Source organism: Leptonychotes weddellii, chromosome 13, assembly GCF_054177405.1.
Source record: "Leptonychotes weddellii isolate Sample4059 chromosome 13, ASM5417740v2, whole genome shotgun sequence".
In the NCBI taxonomy this organism is placed as follows: Eukaryota; Metazoa; Chordata; class Mammalia; order Carnivora; family Phocidae; genus Leptonychotes; species Leptonychotes weddellii.
Window position 1 is genome coordinate 4,244,556 of NC_138381.1, and position 23,005 is coordinate 4,267,560.

A 23,005-nucleotide genomic window follows, 5' to 3' on the forward strand; every position below is an offset into this window, starting at 1 on the left:
CTGTGCCAGGGGGACGGGATGACCGTGAGAACAACAATGGCAATGATCTTTATTAGTCATTCTACATCTTTCTCTCCCTTTACAGATAACCAGCAGAAGAGGCCTTTTTGGTGGTTTGTTACCTGTTAGTGGCTGTTACTACATTTTGTGTGTTCTTCACCTACTGCCCTCTGGGGGTGCGGCAGGGGGCCCAAGTCTTGGGCTACGAAGCTGGGGGTTCTAGAGAGGGCAGGAGAAGCACTTTCCCAGTGCTGAGGCCCCTCGGCGGGTGGGGTGGGGATGGAGACAGGCAGGGCTGTCTGGGTGAAGGCACTGCATGGAGAGCCAAGATGGCACCAGCCAGCACAGGGTGACGGGCACAGTGGGGGGCCGCTCCATCGCTCCCACTAGGGCCCTGTCCCCTGGGGCTCAGCTGTAGGCTCCCGTATGACAGAGACCCGGGGAACAGAGATCTGCGGAGGGCTGAAAGGGGCTGCCGGATCTGATGTAACAACCCTACTCACTGATGAGCCCCGCAGACATTCACGCTCTCGGCTTTGCCCCCACTCACCCTGGCGACTCACGTCCTGCCTTGTGGACCCCAGAGCAGGGAGCTAATCAGTCTGCTTGGATTGGGGAACGAGTGGGCATCCATCCAGTCCCCTGAGCCCCTGAGTCAGCATGTGCATAATGAGCTCCTTTCTGCAGTGATGAAGGCGGAAGATAATCAAAATCAATTGCAGGAAAACATTTCAAAAGACTCCGTCTCTCCCTCCTTCTGCCCCACCTCCCCTGCACCCTCTACCCAACTCCTTTCTCCTTTCTTCTCCTTCTTCCTCCCCTTCTCAGTTCTGCTCCCCTCTGCTCCCTAGCGAGGCCATGAGACTGTCATGGGGTGGGGGAGGGGGGGCTGGATGGGGGCCCACCCGCCAGAGAGCTCCTTTATCCTGGCTTGGAGGGGGGGGGATGGGCTGCCCTGCAGTGCCCACAGTGGAGAGAAGACACACCCAGGGTACCTAGCTCTGGGAACCGGATACCCTGCACAGGGATGGGCCACCCACCGAGAGCAGCTTCAAGCTATTTGGGTCATCAATGAGATCAAACGAGGCATTATAGTCCAGTGAATGGCAGGCTCTGAACAGATGTGTAAGTAGCTTTTGCTGGAGTCCCAGCGTCCCAGAATCCCGGGGTTGGAAAGGACCTAAAGCCATCTGTCTAATAGCTCAGATCAGCTAATTGCTGGAATTCCCTCTGGCAGGTTTCCTGTCCGCTCAGCTCTGTCAATACCTGAGCTTTTCAAGCGCCCAGGAACTCAGTCCCATGCAAGCGGGCCCGGTAGCCTGTTCTAAGTTGTATAAAAATTTCTCAGATGAGTCAAAATCAGTTTCCCTTTAGCTTCTACCCGTGAATCTTGTTTTGCGCCTGAGGCCATGCAGAATAATTCTCCTTTCACTTCCATACTCCTTTGTTCAGCAAACATTTGGGAGGTTCCAGAGTGCCCTAGTGGCCAAGAACAGGGACTTTGGACAGAAGTCAGGCAGAATTTCCCGCTTTGCCATTTTCCAGTGAGTGACCCTGGGCAAGTGACTTAATGTCACTGAGTGCAAGGCTGTGCATTTTTAAGTGAAGGTTAAAGATACACTTCCTTCCAGAAGCTGTGAGAACTGCAGGAGACATCTGCATGGCATGTGCAAGGGGAAGCTGCCCCGTTGCTTGAGCGCGCAGGTGGGGCCTGGCACGGTGTTGGATCCTGAGATCCAAAGGAGGCACAGAGCCTGCCCCTGCTCCCCACCCAGCAGAGCACTACAGCTTTCAGTCTTGAGGAGCGGCCTGCTAGCGCTTGGACAGCATCTTTGGGTTTTTGTTTTTTAGCTGGACTTCGTTGTTTTATCAATTGAAAATTCCAACTCTGCCCCGTGACCTCAGACTTCTGGTCAACATGACATGGTGGGTGGGGCTGACATGGGAGACCCCCCGCCCCCCATCATAGTTTGACCCTGGTCCAACCACAGAAAAATGCTTGATAAAATAACAACACTTTTGGAAATGCAGATCCAGGCTGAAAATTCTCCAGGGCCAAAGAGAAGGGAACTCAAAGCTGCAGCTGAGAATCATAATGGAAACTCAGTGGGCTGAGAGGCTCTCAGAACTCTGCCTCACCTGCAGGAAGGAGGAGATGAGGCCAAAGGCACCCTCTCACCGCTGCCCCGTCCACTGTGCACAGAGTTGGAATCTGACATTCATAGGAAGCCAGGGAAGACTGTCCCATCTGTGAGCAGGGTTAAGAAAATTCTGCCCATCTGCCTGGGATTATGGCTCAGAACCACGCCTCTCCCTCCGGGTCACAGGTGGAAACAGAGTCAGCAGAGGTCTGGGACACTTGCAGGTGCAGGGTCTGAATCACACCACCTGTGAGGTGCAGAAACCCCGAGCTGAGAAATTCACCTGTGAACCTGGTCCAGCACTGGTGAAACCCAGGGAGCCCTGCAGGATGTCCCCATATCCCAGGGCAGATGCAGGGACTTAATGTGGAAATAGTTCATACTGGCGTTGACTTCACGGCCAAGCAGTGCGCATCACGCAAAGAAACAAGGTGCTGCTTGAGAGCAAACGGCTGCAGAGGCGAGGACAAAGAACCTCCCTGGAAGCACCAGGAAAGAGCAGTCTGGAAGAGACGTCCAGGTACCTATGCTCGAACTCTCAAAACCGAGGCGGCAAGGAACAAGCACAGGAAGACCCAGGAAGGAATGAGTAGAAATTCTAGGATAGGAAGTATGGTTATTCTAAAGAAAACTCAGTAGACTGCAGCAGGGTAAGCTAGATGCCACTGAAGAGAGAGCTGATGAATGGAAGAACATGCTGGAGAAGCCCACTCTCAGCACAGACAGCCAGAGAGGGGAAAACATGGCAGAGAAGCCGAGCAACGTGTCAGACCAAGTGAAGACGTTCAGTGCAGGCCTATGGGATATGTCGGCACGCTCCCTCAGAAGGAGGGAGTGCGCAGAATGGGGAAGGTGAATTTGAAGAAACAGAGGCTGAGAGTTTTTAGAATTTAAGGAAGACAAGTCTTCAGGGTGAAGAAGCACACAACGTTCCTGCAGGGAAAATGAAAACAATTCCACTTTTAGATTCACCATAATGAAATGGTGGATTATTAAAAATAAAGACAAACTTTAGAAAGAAGTAATGTCCCTTATAAAGGGATGACAATCTGACTGAAAACAGATTTCTCATCAGTAATAACAAATACCAGTAAATAATGTTGAGAGAAAATCATTGTCAGCTTGGGGTTCTGTCCTCAGCTGCCTTATCAGTCAAGAACGATGGTGAAATAACACTTTCAGTCTAAGACATTTGCCAGGCTAAGCCCTTTCTGAAATAATCACTACAGGGTGTATCCAGCAAGAAGGGAATGGGACTCCTGCAAGACAATGGGACGATTTGTTAAAAAGGAAAATTTGGGGAAACTTAAAAACAAGGCAGGATTAAAATAATAAATTAAGAATAATGTGGAAAATGGGAGGCAATGAGGAATGAAGACCTTCTGAGGGGAGTGGTTTTGTTCCACAAAATGACAGGAATTTTAACTAAATTTAATTTTGAATGTGAAGAATGAATTGCGGGATGATTTCATGGAGAACCCTACTGTGCAAGGAGAGAGAGGGAAAGAGAAAGAGAGAAAGAGAGAGGAGGGGGAAAGAGGGGGAGAGAGAGAGAAAGAGAGAGAGAAGCAGTTACCTTAGATACTGAAATTTAAAGGACTTAAATCAGGAAGTTCAAGTCAACCAGACTTTCTGGGGAGAAAAGCCAAACTTCACCTTCTTATTAAAATTCGAATTCCAGTCTTCTGTCTGGGTAATAAATATTCAAATAGATGCCGACCACCTGGATGCAGCTCACGGGAAATGTGGGTTGTGTTTGTTTAGCTCAGCTAAGGAGGATGGCAGCATCGGCGTTCACACTCACCAGGATTTTCGTGGAAGACCAGGGCATGTGTCATGGACTTCTTGGTGGAGGCCACCTGAAACGGGGAGTCTCACAGAGGCTCACCAGGGCCAATCCGTGCTAACCATTTTCTGGAAGAAGCTGTGACCACTAAGCAAGAAAGGGACAGGCAGCTGCCATCAATGATTTGGGTGGAATCAGCGTTAGATAATCAATCAATCAATATACCATAACTCTGCATGGTCCTATTTGCCTTCTTTAGCATTACGACTTGGAAAACTCCCTGAAGCCAGAATCCGCTGGACTGGAAAAGGCTGAAGCTCCTCCGGAGGGCTCGCCCTTCAGAACAGTTTGATTCAGGAGGATGCGGGCAGAGTTCCCTGGAGGGTGGAGCCAGCCCAGAGGGGCAGATACATCAGGAGTCAACACTCAGGGCTTTCAAAAGCACCTGCTTTTTAAGAATGCACGTGAAAATAGAATAGAAATAGAAACTGTAACTTCCCAACCAGGAGAGAAAAAAGAGGGGAACTAAAGAAAAATTGATAAATCAACAGAAAATAGAAAGGCAGAAAAAAAGGAACCAAATAAAAAGGAAGGCGAATAGGGAGCCAAACGCCAGGCAGAAAGAAGTCCACGCGGTACTGGACACACGTTGGAGCCAGTGCGGTAATGTAAGAAGAACAGATAAAAATTAGAAAAATTGGGAAAAAGGAATAAAACTGTCATTCTTTTTTATTTATATGATCGCATATGTAGAAAACTGGAAAGACTTTAGGATTTAGAAAACTCAAGAGAATTAAAGAATAAAAAGTATCAATCAAGAACTAATTTTAATTAATAAAAAATTTAGCCATTTTGCAAGAAGTCACAAATGATTACAAAATGTAATTGGTAGAGATGTTGCTTATAATAGCGAAACTAGCAACAAAATACTTAGCAATAAGTTTAATAAGAGACGTGTACACCCTTTATGAAGAAAATGATACAATTCTAAGGACCTAAAGAAGACTTAAGTGGAAAGACCTACAAAGACCACGTATTCACAGACATATTATGAATATGTCAATTTTCCCTCATAGTTGCTACTGCTGTGTAAAAAATTCCTTGAACTTAGTGGCATGAAAACCAGACATTTTTCTATGCTCTCACTCTGTGCATTAAGGTCTGGAAAGGCCACAGCAGGCACTGAACCGCTCCTCCTGTGAGGCGGGAAGACCCACTTCCAAGCTGGTTCCTTCCCTTGCGGTCTGGTGCCCGGTCTGAGCACGGCCCTGAGCCCCTGCACGTGGTCTGGTCAGGGCCTGGCCTTCTCATGGCTGCGCTAGGTTCTGAGCAGGAGCGTGCAGATACTATCTGATCCCAAGGTAGAAACTTCGTGGTCTTCATGGTGCAAGAACATTCTTGTTACTAATATCCCTTCCACAGTGTTCAAAGAAAAACAAAGCGGTCCTAGATAGCAAGAGAGAATGTCCTGCTTATAACACTCACGTACACAGGGATGAGGGGTTGGTACCCTGGGGCTCAGGTGCTGTCTGCAATCTCTCCATTGCTTGGTTTCATTTTTCGCTCTCGCTCTTCAGCATGAGTAGATGTCTGTGCTTTGTAAACCTAAGCAGTCTATTTATCTTCTTGATTTGCTCAGTTTTTAAGATAAAACTGTGTATTTATTGCCTGCCTTGGAAAACAGACAATATGAATGGATATCATAAGCCACCGCAGGGAAAATGACGGTGGCATTTCTAGAATGAGAGTGACAACTTCCATGCACGCTAATTATAGGTGTATGGGTTTCCTGATTGCTCTCTTGGAGGGGAAGGTACTACACAGAACAAGGCTGGAAAACTTGCAGATAGAAGCAAGTCTTTCCACTCATTTTCTGGAAATTGAGAAAATGTGTAGTCAATTGTTTGTGTAATAAAGTGTCTGAGGTTATTGCAAAATTGACTATTTCTCAGTGGAGGTCATTCTCTGACCATTCCTTCACGGTTACAATAAATATATATTTGATGTGATGAAAAAGTCCTCAACATGAGAGGACTTAACTTCCTATCTTTTAGAAAAAAATAGAGAAAAGAAAAGGTGGCACAAATTAATTCTTCTCCAGTTGACTTTTGAATGTGATGATATAGCAGCTTTTAAAAATTGCTGATACAAAGGGCCAACAAGCTCAGGAGATGCTCAACATCTTAGGCCATGAGGAAATGCACGTCAAAACCACAATGAGGGGCACCCAGCTGGCTCAGCCGGTGGGGCACGCAACTCAGTCTCAGGGTCGTGAGTTTGAACCCCATGTTGGGCGTGAAGCCTCCTTAAAATACAAAAGCCACGCAGCGAGACACCACTCTACAGCCACTAGGATGGCCGTCATAAAACACGATGGAAACTGACAAGTGTTGGCAGGGATGCGGAAGCCCTGGCCCGGCTCACACGCCACTGGTGGGCATGCAGACATGCAGCTGCTGTGGAAAAGAGTTTGGCAACTCCTCAACACGTTAGACAGAGTGACCAGATGCCCCAGCAATTCCACTCCGGGGTACATACTGAAAAGAATTGGAAACAGACGTTCAAACAAATACTTGCACACGGATGTTCATAGCAGTGAGACTCATGATTGCCGTGAGGCAGAAACAACCAAAATGTCCATCAGCAGGTGGACAGATGAACACCAGCTGGCTCTCCACACAGTGCAGTGTCACTTGGCCATCAGAGGGAATGAGGCACTGCACATGCTACCATTCGGAGGAACCTTGAGAATGTGCCGTGTGACAGAAGCCAGGTACCAAAGGCCACGTGTCATAAAGATGCCTCTATGGGACATGTCCAGAGCTGGCAAATCCAGGGGGACAGAGAGCACATCAGTGGGTGTGTGGGGGGGAGCGAGATGGGGAGTGACTGCTGAATGGGTAGGGGTTTTATTTGGGGGTGATGAAAAAGTTCTGGAACTAGGTAGCGGGGATGCACATTGTGAGTATACTGAATGCCAATGAATTATACACTCCAGGTGGTTCAAAGGGTAAATTTTATGTCATGTGTATTTTACTAGAGTAAAAGAATTGCAGACCAGAAAGCAGAGATGCAGTATTTTTCCAACACGCAACTCAGGGTAGACGGACTTCTCAGTTTCCTGGACAGGCTTCTCCCGGAGACAGTTGCCTTCTAGCTGGGCTTGGGACACAAGACTACGTCTGAATCAGAGGGCAGAGATATTGCTGCTGTGCCTCATGCCAAACAAAACAGAAAAATACACCCCCAAAATTCAAAAACAAAAAACAAAGATTTATTTCATACACATAGAGCCTAATTTTTGGAATTGAAGGTCCTTTGGTAGCCAGGGTCTGTGGGCTCCACTGAGAAGGCTGGTTCGAATCCATGATCACTTGGGGGCAGAACTTCCAGATGTGGCTGGGAGTGAAAAATGGGAGCTATCCCCTTTTCAGAAGAAGAGCGGCGGCAATGATGGAGGTGAGGAGAGGACGAGGGGCAGGCAGCGAGAGCTCCGGACCCTGCAGAGCTGGGCGGAGAGGGCTGCTGGTCACTTCTGAGAGCCCTGCTGTAGAGCTGGTGTGCTATAGTGATGGGTCTCCCCTTCCAGAGATGCGCCCAGGAGGAATCACAGCCTGAGGCGTGTGAGTCTGAACAGTGTGGTTGTCCTGTTTCCTCTGTTGCAATGCCCCTTCTTTCGCCTGCAGACTTTTGTTCATGCCTTAAGACTCAATTCCAGCAGGAGCTCCTTGGGAACCCCTCAGCACTTGCCCAGCCAGAATCCGCCCCACTTGCCTCTATGGTTCATAGACCTTTCTGTATCTCCTCACTGCAGCTTTGTTAGGTTAGTAACTCACAGCCATGCTTGCTTTTGCTTCACTCCACTCCATCAGAGACCGCTCAGCTGGTCTGCAACGGCCATTCTCTTCTTCCTTAATAATAGAATCCTAATTTTATTAAGAAAGTTGGTGCACATTTTTGGCCCTTCCCACCTTCCTAGTTCCAGCTGCCTGGAAAGCTTACATGATGACTGGAGGTCCAGCAGCTATTCTGGATAATAAGGTGTTCTTGAGTATGGAAGCCATTGCTTGGATAGTGAAGCATAAAACTTCAAGGTGGTTGGAACTTATTGTCATAGACCTGTCATGGGCCATCATGGGCCAGCCTTTGACTGCTTATGGACTTCCTTCACATAAGAGAGGAATACATATTATGTCAGTTAAGCCACTATTATTTTGGATATTTCCATTATATGCAGCCCAATTTGAATGTTAAGTGGTACACTTGCATAACCTTGCCCCAAAAATTCTCCCACAAATTCCAGAAGCATGGATGAATAATGTTCATTTTACTGAACACTGGAGAAGGATGTTATATTGCAAATCACATGAATTTGTAAAATCCCTTTAGAACAGTTCTGTTCTTTCTCCAAGATTCTTTTCCCTATAGCAGTGGTTTCATCCCTATTCTTCCCCAATCCCTCCAAATCTCCTCTTAAGCTTAACCAACCTTTCTCTTCCCCAACCCACTCAAAGTTTTGTCAACCTGCACACTCTAGCTTAGTCATCTGCTGAGTAAGACAAGACCACCCATTGCTCACCAAGTATGTCCCCTGGGGCATCGAGTCACTCTTCCATATTTGAGATTATAATTAATTACTTCTATCTTTGTAGCCACTTCACTTCCTACCTCCTGCTCACATGGTGGGGTTCATCAGTGTTCATGCAGAACGCTGTATGCATCTGCGTATCCCCACTGCCCAGCACAGCACTCTGATGCGCAGAGTTCTACTCAATCCCCCTGGCCCCCTTCCTTGTGGCCACACCTGCCACTGCAGCCTGCAGAGTAAATAAGTCTGCTACGTATTTGCCACATAAAGAATCGGCTGTACCAAGGTTATGCCCTGAGCCACTGGGAGTTCTTCACTCCTCTTGACCTGTACTTGGGGGGCTATATATCACCTCCTCTTTGGTTTATTTCTAAATAGGGTGCAGGACAGGAGGACCAACTTCAATTGGTCTGTAAGCTACAAATTTTGAAGCTAATGTGTGTCTAGGCTTCATGTGTTTTTTGTGGGCTTTGCTCTGTGCTTTCATTGGCTTTATCCCAAGCCTCTTGGGCAATTATTTTTGGCTCATTCAGGGAATGGCTTTAAATCAACTTTTTCTGTTCCAAATGCTTAATATAGGGCTTGTCCACATGTAGTGTTCATAGTATTATTGGAAAGTGTCTCTTGTACGTAAATCTTTCTGTACCTAATCAGTTACCTCCATGTGGGTGCAGTATACACCCTATTTGCCTAGCCCGACAGAGAATTCTTTTTTTTAAAAATATTTATTTTAGAGAGAGAGAAAGAGCGGGGAGAGAAGCAGAGGGAGAGAGAGAATCTCAAGCAGACTCCCCGATGAGGGCAGAGCCTGATGCAGGGCCTGATTTCACCACCCATGAGATCATGACCTGAGCCAAAACCAAGAGTTGGGGGCACCTCGGTGGCTCAGATGGTTAAGCATCTATCTTTGGCTCAGGTCATGATCCCAGGGTCCTGGGATCGAGCCCCACGTTGGGCTCCTGGCTCAGCGGGAAGTCTGCTTCTCCCTCTCCCCCTGCTCATGCTCTCTCTCTCTCTCTTTCTATGCATCTGTCTCAAATGAATAAATAAAATCTTAAAAAAAAAAAAAAAAAACAAGGGTTGGACACTTAACTGACTGAGCCCTCCAGGCACACCCCCCACCCTGCCCCCCGTCAGAGAATTCTAAGCGGGTTCTCCACTGGAGGAGCTATTTCTTACATCCCATTTCCACAGAGGGGGAGGGACTGAAAAACTGTACTAGGATTTCCACACTATCCAATCTATCCAGACCAGCATAAGGCCTTTGGAGTCCCTAAAGACCAGTGGTCAACAACAGAAGTGAAGGGGCCAACTACACATCCTGGGGGCAAAGAAAACCCTTGGGCAGGGCTGCTCACACTGCAAATGGGAACCCAGGTCAGTGACCCCCTGCTACAGGTAAGGAGAGATTATTGTGCCCAGGCTCTGATCAGCATGTGGGTGTGGAGGACTCAGGCTGGGTGTGGGGGATTCATGCTGGTGCTCTGGTCAGGGGCTGCGTCTGGGGGATTCAGGGGGGGTGCCCCAGCCGAGGGCTGGGTGGGGGAGACTCAGGATGTTTCACATTTTCTCTCTGATTTCATCTCTTTCTGTATAATTTCCAACTGCTGCTGTAGCAAATAACCACACACTTAATGGCTTACCACACACTTACACACTTAAGACAACCCAGACTAATTGTCTTACAGTTGTGGAGAAGTCTGATATGGGTCCAATGGGCTAAAATCAAGGTGCTGGCAGGATCGTGTTCCTGCTAGAGGCTCTAGGGGAGAACCCGTTTCCTTGCTTTCTCCAGCTTCTAGAGGCCACTCAATTCCTTGGCTCATGGCTCCTTCCTCTTTCTTAAGCCAGAAACATGCCATCTTCAAATCTCTCTCTCCCCTCTGCCCCATCCTCACGTCTTCTCTCACTCTCCTGCCTCCCTCTTCCCCTTAGTCCTAGATAATGTCCCCACCTAAGATTAACTCAATCACATCTGCGAAGTATGCCATGTAAGGTAACATATCATAGCTTCTGGGAATTAGGACTGTGGGGCCATCATTCTGTCTCTCACCCCTCCCTGTGCACTATGAGACCCTGGAGGCATGTCCTGTGTTGCGGCTTCTAATTTCGGCCCCTCCCACCCCCAAGTCCAACACAGGCACTTCATCTAGTGGTCAGGTGTTGTTGATTGACCAAGTTTGATAAAAAGCTTCTCTTGGCCACTGATTTTCCCCTTACAGATTGATGGCAGCATTGTCGAGAGAGCCCACATCCCTCCCTCTGCCTTCGTTTTTTATCTTGATTTCTCTATTATCAACTTCCACCTCATTTTTATGTCTTTTGATTGCCTGACAAAGCTCCAGAGCTTACAGAGGAAAGGGATGAGGAGGGCTGTTCACAGAGGAGCCCCGTTTCTTCTGGCTCTGGTCCCCAGATGCAGCTGTGGGCAGGAGTGAGGAGGCGGTTCCACGGCAAGTGGGGCAGTCAGGAACTGGATTATTTTAAGCACAGAAATGTGCTAGAACTTCAAATCATTGCTGCAATCTGCTGGCTTTTTCCCCTTTTAGGCTGGCTTCTTTAATAGTTCTCTTCCCTCCCCGGAAAAATAATAGCCTTTACATAACTCTGTGGCTGGAAACACAAGATAAGCCCATTGGTTGTTTAGGAAATGTGAATTTTAAGATTAGGAAACAAACAAACAAACAAAAAGAACACGTTGCTTGGGTAGCTGAGATTCTCAACAGGAATGTATGTGGACACTGTTCTGTCTTAAAGGTGACAGTTTTAAAGCTTAGTAATTTTCTTTAAAAACAAAATCCAAAGTGGTTCACAGTCTCTCCTTTTTTAACCTTAAAAGCTTTTTCCCCCTCTTAAATGATTCTGCTTAATCACTTCAAATACAGTGAACAGAAATATGGGGGTGGGGGTGGGAAATCCCACACACGCCATGGTTCAAACCCCGAGCCTGACAATAGCAGTGAGTAAGGGTAGAAGCCAGCCTTAGCTGCTTCTACAACTGCCTGAGGTCACCTGAGAAAGGCCCTGCCTGCCCAGAGGTTGTGAGCGCCCTGGTCCCCGCACCAGCCCAACGGCATCACGGGGCACGGGGAGAGCTGCGGTCCCCGCCCCAGCAGACAAGTCCCCACAGGACAGTCAGGGGGTCTGGCCTGCCGGAGCCCATGTCATCTTCAGGGCCACCTCCCAGGGTTGAGCTCCGAGATTCAAGGACAGGATACATTAAATCTCACAATTAGCAGTGCATTCCTTTTATATTAAGCATTACCTCCCCTTTTTAAAATAGAAGAGATTGAGAAACACTGTCGCTTATGTTGTGCTCTTTTGGGGACCTGCCAGGGCATCCCTTGGACCAGCAGCTACTTTGACTGCACAACTGAGGAGAAAGGGTCACACCTCCGGCGCAGGGCACTCTGTACCATTTAAAAGAATACAGCCTTCTAAACAATACTGTTTTAATATTATAGAATGAGATGTAAAAGTATGAGGAAGACAGGATTTATCGTGTCAGAGGAAAATAATACAAGAGTTTTGCACATTCTACCTGGGAAAGTCTACCTGGGTGAAGGTTTTCCTTCTCTTGCTAGTGGCGTGGACGGCTGCAGAGTGTAACCACTTGATGCTGGGTTATACTCAGTTTTGGGCTGAGGAAGTGCCCCCTAAATTTTACACACACAGATGAACCTGAATGGAAGGTTGCGAGAATTCCGCTCTCCCTCACATACTCCTTGTGATTTGTGGGAATCACCTTGCTTAACTTGTCTGGAGCAGAGCCATCTTCTCACGGAGGGGTGCTGAGAAATAAATACCTTAAAAGTGCTTTTTGCAATTGCAGGGTGATCTAAGTCACAAATGCTAATCATTATTTTCCCCAGGCTCTTAATTTCTCCAGGTGCCAGAGAAATGCAAGATTAAATTAAACATTAGCAGATACCTTGAGTGCTGCATTTTTAATGTTGACACATTAGCTGTGGTATTTCAAGTTGGGAAACACGAGACCATAATATATAAATTGGAATCCTAAGTACTCAATCACGCTCTCCCCGGGAACTCTTATAATAGATGGAAGTAGCAATGTTTCTTGAGAATATGTCCAGAGATCTGGAACTGGGCTAATGTTTTCCAAGTCTAACGAGAAAATATGATGTGTGTTAGAGACTTGAAGCGTTTTTCTTTCCTTTGTGTTCTCCTGGGGTTGGGATCTGTCCCTCCTCCTCTGCCCGCGGGGGCTGGAGCCCCACGTTGATCTAGAGCTGAGTGCGTGGTGCCCTGGGATTTAACAGTGCACCTGAGCAGGCATGTCCCTCCCCAATACTGGCCTATCGTGATATTGTTCAGGTCAGTGTGTAATATTTACGTTACTATGACTAAAGAATATTTATTAATCCATGAGCCATGAGCAATTTGCTGTCCAAAGTTCTGTTTTCCTTGAACTTTATAATCATTTTTTTTTTTTACTTATTTGGTTTTCATGTTTTTATTATGAATTCAGCCTCAAACTGTTCTGCATCTGTCCAAATCTCCTCTCAAGACATGTGGAAGCACTGATTTCACTTTCGGAGCGTGTCTGACACCCCTCTACTCTGCCCAGGACTGATGGAAGCCTGTGCCTCTGGGCCAGGTGAACACCCCTGCCCTTCGCTGGTACGCTGCAGACTCTCCTCAGCGCCTTTCCGTCCTGGGTCTCTTACTTCCTGTGTCCCCCATCTTCCACTTTCTTGTTTTGGGGAAGCACATTTTCTAGTAGCTTTCCAAGAAATGGAGCACGGGAATTAATTTATTTTACACCTTGGGTGTCTAAAATATCTTGATCTCTCTGATGCATGGTTGACAGTTTGGCTGAACACAGACATCTAAATTGGAAATTTAATTTTCCTTCAGAATATTGGAAAATTTATTTCATTGCCTTCTAACTTCCACTGCTGAGCTGTGATACTTTTCTGATTCTTGCTTGTGTGTATGCCACCTATTTTTTTTCTCTGGACATTTTCAGGTTTTCTTTCTTTTTTTTTTTTGCTTCCAATATTGCAAAAGAATCAATTATTATATTGGGTGCTCGGTGGGTCCTTCTAGTCAGGTAACTCATGTCTTGTACTTCCAGAAGTTTTCTTGAATTATTTCTCTGATGATTTCCTCTCTTATACATATTCTTTGCATTTTCTTTTCAGTTATTAGGTCTCCTGAACTTAGAATTCTCTTTTCTTACCTTTTCTCTCCTTTTCCCCATATTTTTCCTTTTGCTCTATATCCTGGAGATTTCCTTTTACCTCCTAATACTTCTACTGAGTTTTCCATCTTGCTGTCATATCTTAATATCCAAAAGTTCTTTTTTTGTTGTTATTCTCTGAGTTTTCCTTTTTTGAAAAATAGTATCTTGTTCAATCATCTCATTGAGAATACCAGTGATAGTACTTCTGAAGTTTTCTTCTTCCTCGGAGTCTCTGTTCACTCCACCTGGTTGTCTCCTGTGTTGGTCTCTCTTTCATGTCAGAGGGAAGATGTCTGGTGATCCTCAGATTTAAGGATTGGGGACTGAGAAGCTAATGGTAAGCTCTGAGGATCTGGGTGGGTTCTATGGATGTAGGGTTCATTGTGGGGAGACCTGCTGAGCTCTGGAACCAGGGAACCTGTGATGCTAGTATTTGTGTTTAGGAATTTCTTTGAGCTGCTCAGCTTCTCTGGAAAAGTGTTTTTCAATCTCTTGCCTGAGGGACTTAGTTCTAGGAGCGACATGGAGGAGGAAGGCTGAGGATCTCTGTACCTGTGGGGTTCTCCAGAGAAGCAGAACATACGTATGGATTCAGAGATTTATTCTAAGGAACTGGCCTATGCGATTGTGGGGCTGGTGGGTCTGAAATCCAGCAGGAGGCTGGAAGGCTGCAAATGCAGGCAGGGTTGTTGTTACCATCTTCAGGCAGGATTTCTTTTTTTCTGGGAAACTTGGTCTTGCTCTTAAGGCCTCCAACTGATTGGGTGAGGCCCATCGACATTATCAAAGGTAATCTGCTGTGCTGAAAGTCAACTGATTGTCAGTGTTAACCACATCTACGAAACACCTTCACAGCAACACTTAGTGTTTCATTAAGTAACTGGAGACTACAGCCTAGCCAAGTTGACACCTAAGAGGAATCATCAGTCTTCTTATCTAAGTTATAATTAATTCATCAATCAATAATAATTAATTCAATAAATATTTATTGAGCAGCTAGTCTATGGTCTTGGCCTTTCATCTTCACTCTGGTGTGTACCCGGCTCTCAGGTGTGCACACCTCGCAGGACAGCCTGTTCACACCCTGCAGAGAACCTCAGGCTCACCGGGGTGCCAGGGGTCAGCACATCTGGATGGCAGAACAGGGAAAGACATGGGTTTGCTTGTAGACAAACGTCTCTATTTTATTGCCTCACGTCACCCCACTCCATCCAGGCAGGCAAAGTCATCTGTCACCTGTCCAGAGGCCTTCCAGATTTTAAAACCACACGGCTACTTGAGTAAATCAGCTACTCTGTAAACACTTTATTAGGAGCCATTTGCCGTCCATTTGAAAATCATAAATGATGTTCCTGAATAGAGAGCCCAGCTGTGTTCCCTCAACTGCTTTTCCGGCAGACAGGGGTCGGTGCTCCCCAAACTCTGTGCACAGAGCTCCACCTGCACATCGGCATCTTTAGACTGAAGGTCAGAGTCCGTCGTTATATTCTGTTGGGGATTCTCAAACTGTATCTGACTGAAGAAGAGCAAACACCCCGGTTTGGGGAACGGCCTTCGTGTTGGGTGCGCCAATGCTCCGATGAGCATTCCCTAGGCAGATACCGTTCATTCATCAGCAGCAACTGAAAGGTGTTTTCTGGCCTCTTCTGCCTGGACACACAATAAGTCTACACATCTGAGTTTTGTGCATCCAGCCTCTCGGCCACCTGGAATAGAGCAGTACAGCGGAAATGCCCCTCGGCTCATGTAGACATGGTGTGTCCCACAAAGCTACGTGTAAACACCATTTCCCTCAACCATGCTCGGATTTCCCAGGCTCTGAATCTGCTTTTGCATCTGACTCCCGTTTATCAAAACCTGAGCTGTTCCCATGGGCACGCCTGCCACCTCAAGCAGCACGTCCCCTCCGTCCAAACTGGTCCCAGGCAGGCCCAAGGGCGGATGACATCTAAGGCTCTCGTATCCAGGAATTTGAATGCCTCCCTAAGCAATTTGTATCTGGCCATCGATAAACAGTTTATGGGCATTGCCTTGTGCAGGCTGACATATTTATCTAGGTCTTATTTGCAATCTCGATTAATAAGAAAGATACAAACATAGGGCACCGGCAACACAGAGAAGTGACTGGATGACTGGGATGGCTCTGCAGCTCCTTCATCCGACACACCTCCAGCTCCCGTCACCTAGGCCACATTTATGGTCCCTTCCCATGTTCCTTCGCTCCGTGAGTGGGCCTGTGCTGGCTGCAGAGCTAACAATGGAAGGGAAGGGGTAGTTGGTGCAGCCAGTGGAATGAACACAAATAGGAAACGACACATCTAAAGGCAATTCGTTATAGGATTTCTGAAGTTCTTTCAATATTTCCTCAGGTGCTGGGGGCAAAAACGATCAAGTATGAGCAGCGTCAGCCCTTGAGGAGCTGACGGCCTGGGAGGGACAGTGTATTACGTTCCACGGAAGTGAGAGGACATGCAGGAGGAAAAGGGGGAGGCGTCGGGGCTGGCTTTTAGTGGTGCCACGTGGAGAAACACATTTCTGGTGAAGAGGAAAGATTCTCAAAGGTACAGGAGTGAAGAGGCAGGTATATATAATATAGTTACAGAACTAGACAAAGCTATATGCTTGTGTATTAGATTATATACAATTTACATTGTATATAAAAACATATGCAATATCATACCCTGGCCTGAGGTCCCAGTTCCTAAAGGCAGAGACGGTGGGGCTGGAGAAAGCTGTACATTTGCCTGGACCCACCGCACCAGGCATCAGAAGGGTGCCTTTATATGGAGGCAGGGTCTCAGCAGGCTCTGCTAGGCACACAGGGTTACTGGCCAGTCGCCTGCCCATTAGCTCCCCACCCCCGGAGGGGCTGCAGCGCTGTTATGACCAGCCAAGGTGGGCGGGGGGTGCCACTCTGCAGGACAGGCATGGGGCACAGGCTTTGTCTCTTTGTCTCTTTCTCTCTTTGTCCCTGACCCCCTCTCAGAGGGTAAGCCAGGAGGGGGAAAGGTGGGGGAAGAGCAGAACCTGCCCCCGACTTCCCTCACTACCCCTCCGCAATACACGTACATACACACATGCACACACGCACACGCACGCACACCCCCTGCACCCCCCTGGGGCTGTGATGCTAGCCTGCACTGTGGGAGGATGGGGCTGCCAATCAAACAGGAGATTTATATCTTCAAATGGATATGACTGCATCTTAAAGAGCCCAAATGAAACTTTCCAAAACCTTGTGGTGACCTAAGAGCTGTCAGTAGGGAGTCTGCTAAGCCGTGGGGAGGGGACTGGACAGCACAGTGGGTAGACACCATTTGTGTCTAAAGCAATCTGCCACCAGCCTGGTTCCAGAAGTGAAAGGACAAGCTAGTGTTTTTGATCATCAGCGGCTCCTAACCACACCTGCGGGAGGCTGGCCTCCGCCCACCTGCAAGCTCCCTCCCCAAGCCAGCCAGAGCCCTGGCTCACGGGCCATCGGGCGCTGGCACCTCCTAGTACTTTATTCCCAGGAGCCGAACCTGCAGCTTTCAGGACCCTTTGGGCAGCATTTCTTCTTTCTTCCTTCTTCCCTGGGTTAGTTCACCGAAATAAGGAAGGCGGCACTCCTCGACTTACATTGTGACCTCGCGTAAATAGCTAGCCCTTGTGTGAACACGGTTCCGAGGCAGGAACTCACACTCACCATGCACTGCCCGTGTGGTCTGATTCTCCGTCAGGAGGGTGATCCGTGGTGACTTTTCAGGGGTTGATGCTCTGCAGTCAAACAGCCATCATGACAGACCTACGGGATTGCAGACAGGCTGGGGCTGAGATTTAGGTTTTGGAATTACTTGGATCCCGTGTCGGAACAAACACCAACAGTTCCATTCAGTGCTGTTTCTGGGATTTGAAAACACAAAGGAAGACAGTCATGTAGCATAGCGACCGTCTTCCCGTCCCAGGAACCACCAGCGTGACACGGCTTCGAAGCGTGTCCTCACTGGCCTCTGACACGGGCTTGTCTGTGTTCTCCATCCACGGGCAGGAGGCACCAGACTCCATCTGTTCCTCTTGTGGCTTTGGGAGCTCACTCGAGTCATGGGTTTATCGAGGGCCTTTTTTGAGGTCCTGGATTGCACCTCAGGTTCATTCTCACCTGAGATCTGATTCCCTAAGGAACCAGTGTTGAGAGCACCTTGTACACAGAAGGCCCTCGATCAGTTATCTGTTGAATGAACGAGTATGGGATAGCAGGGACCATGGTTCTGGTGGCTCCCACTGTTGAAAACATCTGTATTTTCCTCACTGCCATCTCTTACTGGCAAAGGGGTCAAGTCTACTTCTCAGTGGCCAGAGGGAAAGCCGCAGACTATGAACTGACATCCTGAGAGGCCTCACGACTGTGGGGGAGGGGGACCTGAGGTGCGTGTCTTCCTTCTACCCTTGCCACTTACTTCACAAAGTTACCGAGTGCCCACCACTCAGCATCCGGCCTTGAGTGAAGTCTGGAGCCCTTTAGGGCCCCCTAATTGGACCCCAACCCACCTTCACACCTTCTCTCCCACAGCGTATCCACTCGGGTCAGCCTGGAACTGTCTGTGCCCAAAGAGACCTGTAAGCTACCAGCATCCTTCCTTGGCCTGTCCCTCAGGTCTCCCCCAACCAGCCCAGGAAGAACGTCCGTCCCCAACCCTCCTCGAGCGCCGCTGTCTACACCCACTCACAAGGCTCTACTACGTGTACCGTGAGTCAAACCTATTTTCCCCACATAAACACACTCTGCAGAAGAGACCCCGTTTTCTTGTGACTGGGTTACGGAAAACCTAACTCTGGCAGTGCTCTCACTGCTGGGAGCCTCGCACTGGCTTGGGGTTGCTCAGCCTCAACACTGCCACCGTTTGGGGTGGATGCCTCTGCTCTCAGAGGCTGAGGGGAACAGCCTCCACGGCACACCTCTCCAGTAATTTCCACCACTGCTTTCTTAAAAACATTCTTTTCTGGATTTCTCCTACGTAATCATCTTAGAAGAAACCGTGCAGGCTCCCACATCTTACCTCAAATGCAACCTACCAGATCCACCTGGGGAACAGATGTGGGCTGCTCAACAGGCCAGTAGAAGCTTCTGGGGTACAAGCGCAGACTGCAGTGAAGAAGCCTGCACTGTGATGTGGTGGACAGGGACATTCAGAGCACGACCCTACTGTAGAAGTCCCCTGTGGCGACAGCTGGGGCCCTGATGACCTCGGACAGCTGCCGACTGCTGGGTCCTGATGTGACAGGGGCAGGGCGGTGGCCTAAGGACAGGGACAGACAGTCACTCTCGGAGAAGCTGAGCTGCTGCCCTGGCTTGGCAGGCCTCATGGGACATGGAGGTTCCCGATACTAAGGACGCTCGAGAATGCAGGACATCTTCTCTCATTAGGGCTGTGGTTGAGTCAGGACTTGTGGAATTCAAAACTAGAGCCTGATGGAGAAATCAAATAAAACGTGAGGGTTCGAACAGAGCTTCTCAAGATGTCCACAGAAACACATGTGATCTCCTCAGATGTGGCTAGAAATTTCCAGTTAAGGAGTGTGAGTAGACTTCATGGTTTTTAAGACCCCCAAGAAGAAATAACCTTCAACAGAGAATAAAAAGTGCCTTCAAGCTGGTCTCGATTAAAGTTGCTGCAGGCTACCACATGACTTCTTAACCCCATTTATAGCCCCAGTTCTATCCCACTTCCTCCTTCCAAGGACAACGTTCTGAACGACAGGGAAAAAAAAACAAAACCCAAACAACTCCTTGTTTTCTTCCCTTTAAATACTACCAAATTCCCTGGAATTGGTGACTTTAAGGACTTAGAGAAATTAAACTACCAACTCCAGAATTTCCTCACTTAGTTTTATCAGTTGCTCCTTTGATAGGTCAGCAGGCAGGGACCTGTACCGTGTTCCCCGAGGACAACTTTGATGCGATCAAAGAGGATCCCATCTCGGCAACAAGTTCTCTGCAGAGACCAGTGTATCAGACCTTAGCAGAATTACAGTGCTGTGAGAACCAAGTTGAACAAGCACTTTCCAGGGCCCACTGCGGTTAGAGGAGAGCAGAAGGTAGAGGGGTCGGGAGCTGGTATTAGACATCAGTAGGCACCCACGTGCATTCAGAAGCTTACGTTCTAGCTACTCACGGCGGGTAAAGCAGAATCCACAATTCCCAGCTCATGTTCCCAGCCCAACACATGATTCTCTTCCTCACTGAACAATAGTAATAAAAGGCAGTGCCGCTGGGGGAGACCAGGTATCAAGTTATATGTATATATCCTCATTGAAGAGAGAATGGTAATTAAAATTCTAAAGTTCCTGCAATATCTTAAGAGATAGGAGGTTGAATTGGCTTTTGAAGCCGAATGTCTTTTTCTTCTGGGAAGCCACTCCTAATGGGGAGAGACCTTCTGGGAAGGAGATGTTTGGCACCGTGTGGCTCTGCCCCATGGAGGCTAAACTCCGCATTATAATGTAAAGGTTGTAATTATTGTGCTCAGTGTCTCATTTCTGCAGACTGTGATTCTTTAGAGTAATTTTCTTTTCCAAATATGGATTTAGACTATGATGTGCCAATATTTTATTGCTTATTTTTGTGGAATTGGTGCATAGTTCTTCACAGGCAGTGTCGAGAAAAAATCCGCAGACTAAAGGAAATGCATGCAGGCCTGACCTTCTCTTCACTCCTATGTATTAGAGAGAGATTGTTGAAGAAGAAGAAGACAAAGAAGTCAAGTAAGGCAAGGTGAGGTCAGCTTAAAAAGGGAAGGGAATCAACTGGTCTTGGGAGGCACAGTAACAGAGACTATATCCTGGGCTATAAAAAAACAAGTCTCAGTAAATAAATTTAAAACGAATGACCACAGTAGCATTAAACTAGAAAACAATGACAGAAAGAGATCTGCAAAAGTCACAAATATTTGGAAATTAAACAAGCTTCTAAATAGAATTTGTAAGTATTTTAAGCTGAATGAGGATGAAAACACAACATGTCAAAATTGTGGGATGCAGCTAAAGCAGTGCTTAGAGGGACATGGATAGCACTGAATGCTTATATTAGAAAAGAGAAAGATCTGACACCTGTGATCTAAGCTTCCATTATATCAGTTAACCACTAAGTCCTGGCAGCTCTACTTCCTGGATATTTCTTAACCAGTTTATTTCTCCACATCATGCGACTGCAGACCCTTAAGTGATCTCCCGTCTCCAGTCTTGCCTTCCTCCAACCCAAATCTCCAGACCCTCCTCTACAGCTGCTCTCACTGCTCTTCCTACCTTGCGTAATAGCCCTGTTTATCTTCCCTGGCTCCTTGGAGTTCTCGTGCCTTCCTCTGGGTCTTCTCACACACACATTCCCCGCCCCCCCCATCACCCTTTCCTCCAGTTCACACCACTAATTCCCACCCTCAGAAATATCCTAGCTTAAACTTCCCTTCTTTCCGGAAGCCATGCTCCTGCTATCGCTTCCGTGATAGCTCATAGTGCTTCCTTTGTGGTAGCATTTAACACATCCTCAAAGCATGTTGCATTGTGTCTCTTCCCCACTGGATGGGGGGGCAGCAACCAGGCCTTTTATATTTGATATTGCATATCTGGCTTCTAGCATAACTTCTGTGCCTTGTAGGTGCTATGTAAATATTTGAAAATGAATGAAAGCCTACTCAAGTGGAAATATGACCACTACGTCTATGGTTACAGGTCAATGAGGTCAGGATTTTTGGATCACAGCTTGCAGTCAGATTTGGGAATCTGCATGGTTCCTGGGACACATATACTTACTCTGGCTCCAGCAATTACTTAAATATTCAGCATTCAGAAAGCTGATCTGCTCGTGGCTTCAACTGCTTGAAGTCACATTTCTCAATTAAATGAGTTATTGGGATTCCCTAAAAGGCTCCAGGGCCCTCCCGCTTCGTCATCTTCCCATCACGAAGGTGCCGGGTGACTTCCCTGGCAGTATTCCTGTCATCTTTCCTGGCAGGACTATTTAGAAGTATCTGGGCGATTGCCCAGCACTCTAGAAAGAGTATAAGCAACAACTTGGCACATGTCGGAGTGAAACATGCCTAACACCATGAGGAGATGCAACAAATAAGAATAAAAAAGGAAAACCAATGTGGAATTAATCTAAATTTAAACAGTATCACTCCTTCAATATTTTTGTATATATCAGGCAAAAGGAAATGGATGTCTGGCCAAAAGAGAAAATGCTATGTCTTGTTCCATCTATTTTTCAAAATAAATGAATTGTCTTCTTCCTGATAATATAAATAATTCATGCTCATTATAAACACTTGGGACATTTTTTAAAAGGTACAGAAAAAAGAAAGATCACTCAAATCAGGATGCAAAGTAACCACTGGTGATGTTCTGATGCATTTCCTTTCATAAGTTTTTATACATGTAATACAGATGTACATTTTCCTTCTCAAAATTCAAATGTACATTTTTGTGTATCACTTGCGTCTACGTATGTGACTCTAAGAAGCAATCTGTGTAACCTGCCATTTTGCAGATACGCTATAACTTACAAGAAACTCTTCTCCTATTGTCGAACATGTGGGCTTTTAGTTTTTACTGTTATAAATTACTTGGTGTTGAGCACATTGAATATTAATCTTCATGGACACCTCTGCTTAAATCACAGGTCAGCTTCTCCTCTTGTGTTTGGATCCTCTCTTCCTTTCTCAAGGACACTCCTCCTACCTCAGTGTTCCCTGCTTGAGAATCCTTGCCATCGGTGTGCACACTTTCTCTAATATCTTCCATCTTGCACAAAGCAAAGCCCCCATCACCCCATGCCCTTTCCAGCTGCCAGACCCTCCCTGCTCCAGTTGCTGACTGCTTTCCCTTTATCCGATCCTGACTTCAGCTCCACTGCCTCACCTCATATTCACTTCCATCTGCTCTGGTTGGGTATGGCCCTGCCCCTCCAGGAAAACTGCTTTTTCCATCTCTGCTTGTTCATGCATTTCTCTGTCCTCACTGTCCCTGACTTGTTGGCACCATTCAGTAGAGCCTACCTTCCTTCCAGAGACAGTCCCAGCTCCTGGCTCCCACGACACCATCCTTTATGGTTCTCTGACTTCCACATTCTTTGCTGGCTCTTCTTCGGCTTGTCCAAAAACTGTTGGGGGTACCTTAGGGTCAGATCTCGGACCTCTTCCCTTCTATACTTTGTCTGGGTAATCTTATTTTCTCCCTGGACTTTAACTACCAGTGATATGCTAATGACTGCAAACATGTCTCTCCAGGTCAGACCTTTCTCTAGATTCACA

At 47.2% G+C, this 23,005-nt stretch overlaps 1 protein-coding gene across 1 annotated transcript in view; it reads right to left on the reverse strand.

Annotated features, from left to right (window-relative positions):
* C13H18orf63 (chromosome 13 C18orf63 homolog) overlaps nt 1-23,005 on the reverse strand; it is a 73,593-nt gene that overhangs the window by 10,227 nt on the left and 40,361 nt on the right. The window contains exon 12 of the mRNA XM_081802509.1: nt 3,946-4,000. Coding sequence (XP_081658635.1) covers nt 3,946-4,000 — 55 coding nt within the window. The remainder of the gene's footprint in view (nt 1-3,945; nt 4,001-23,005) is intronic.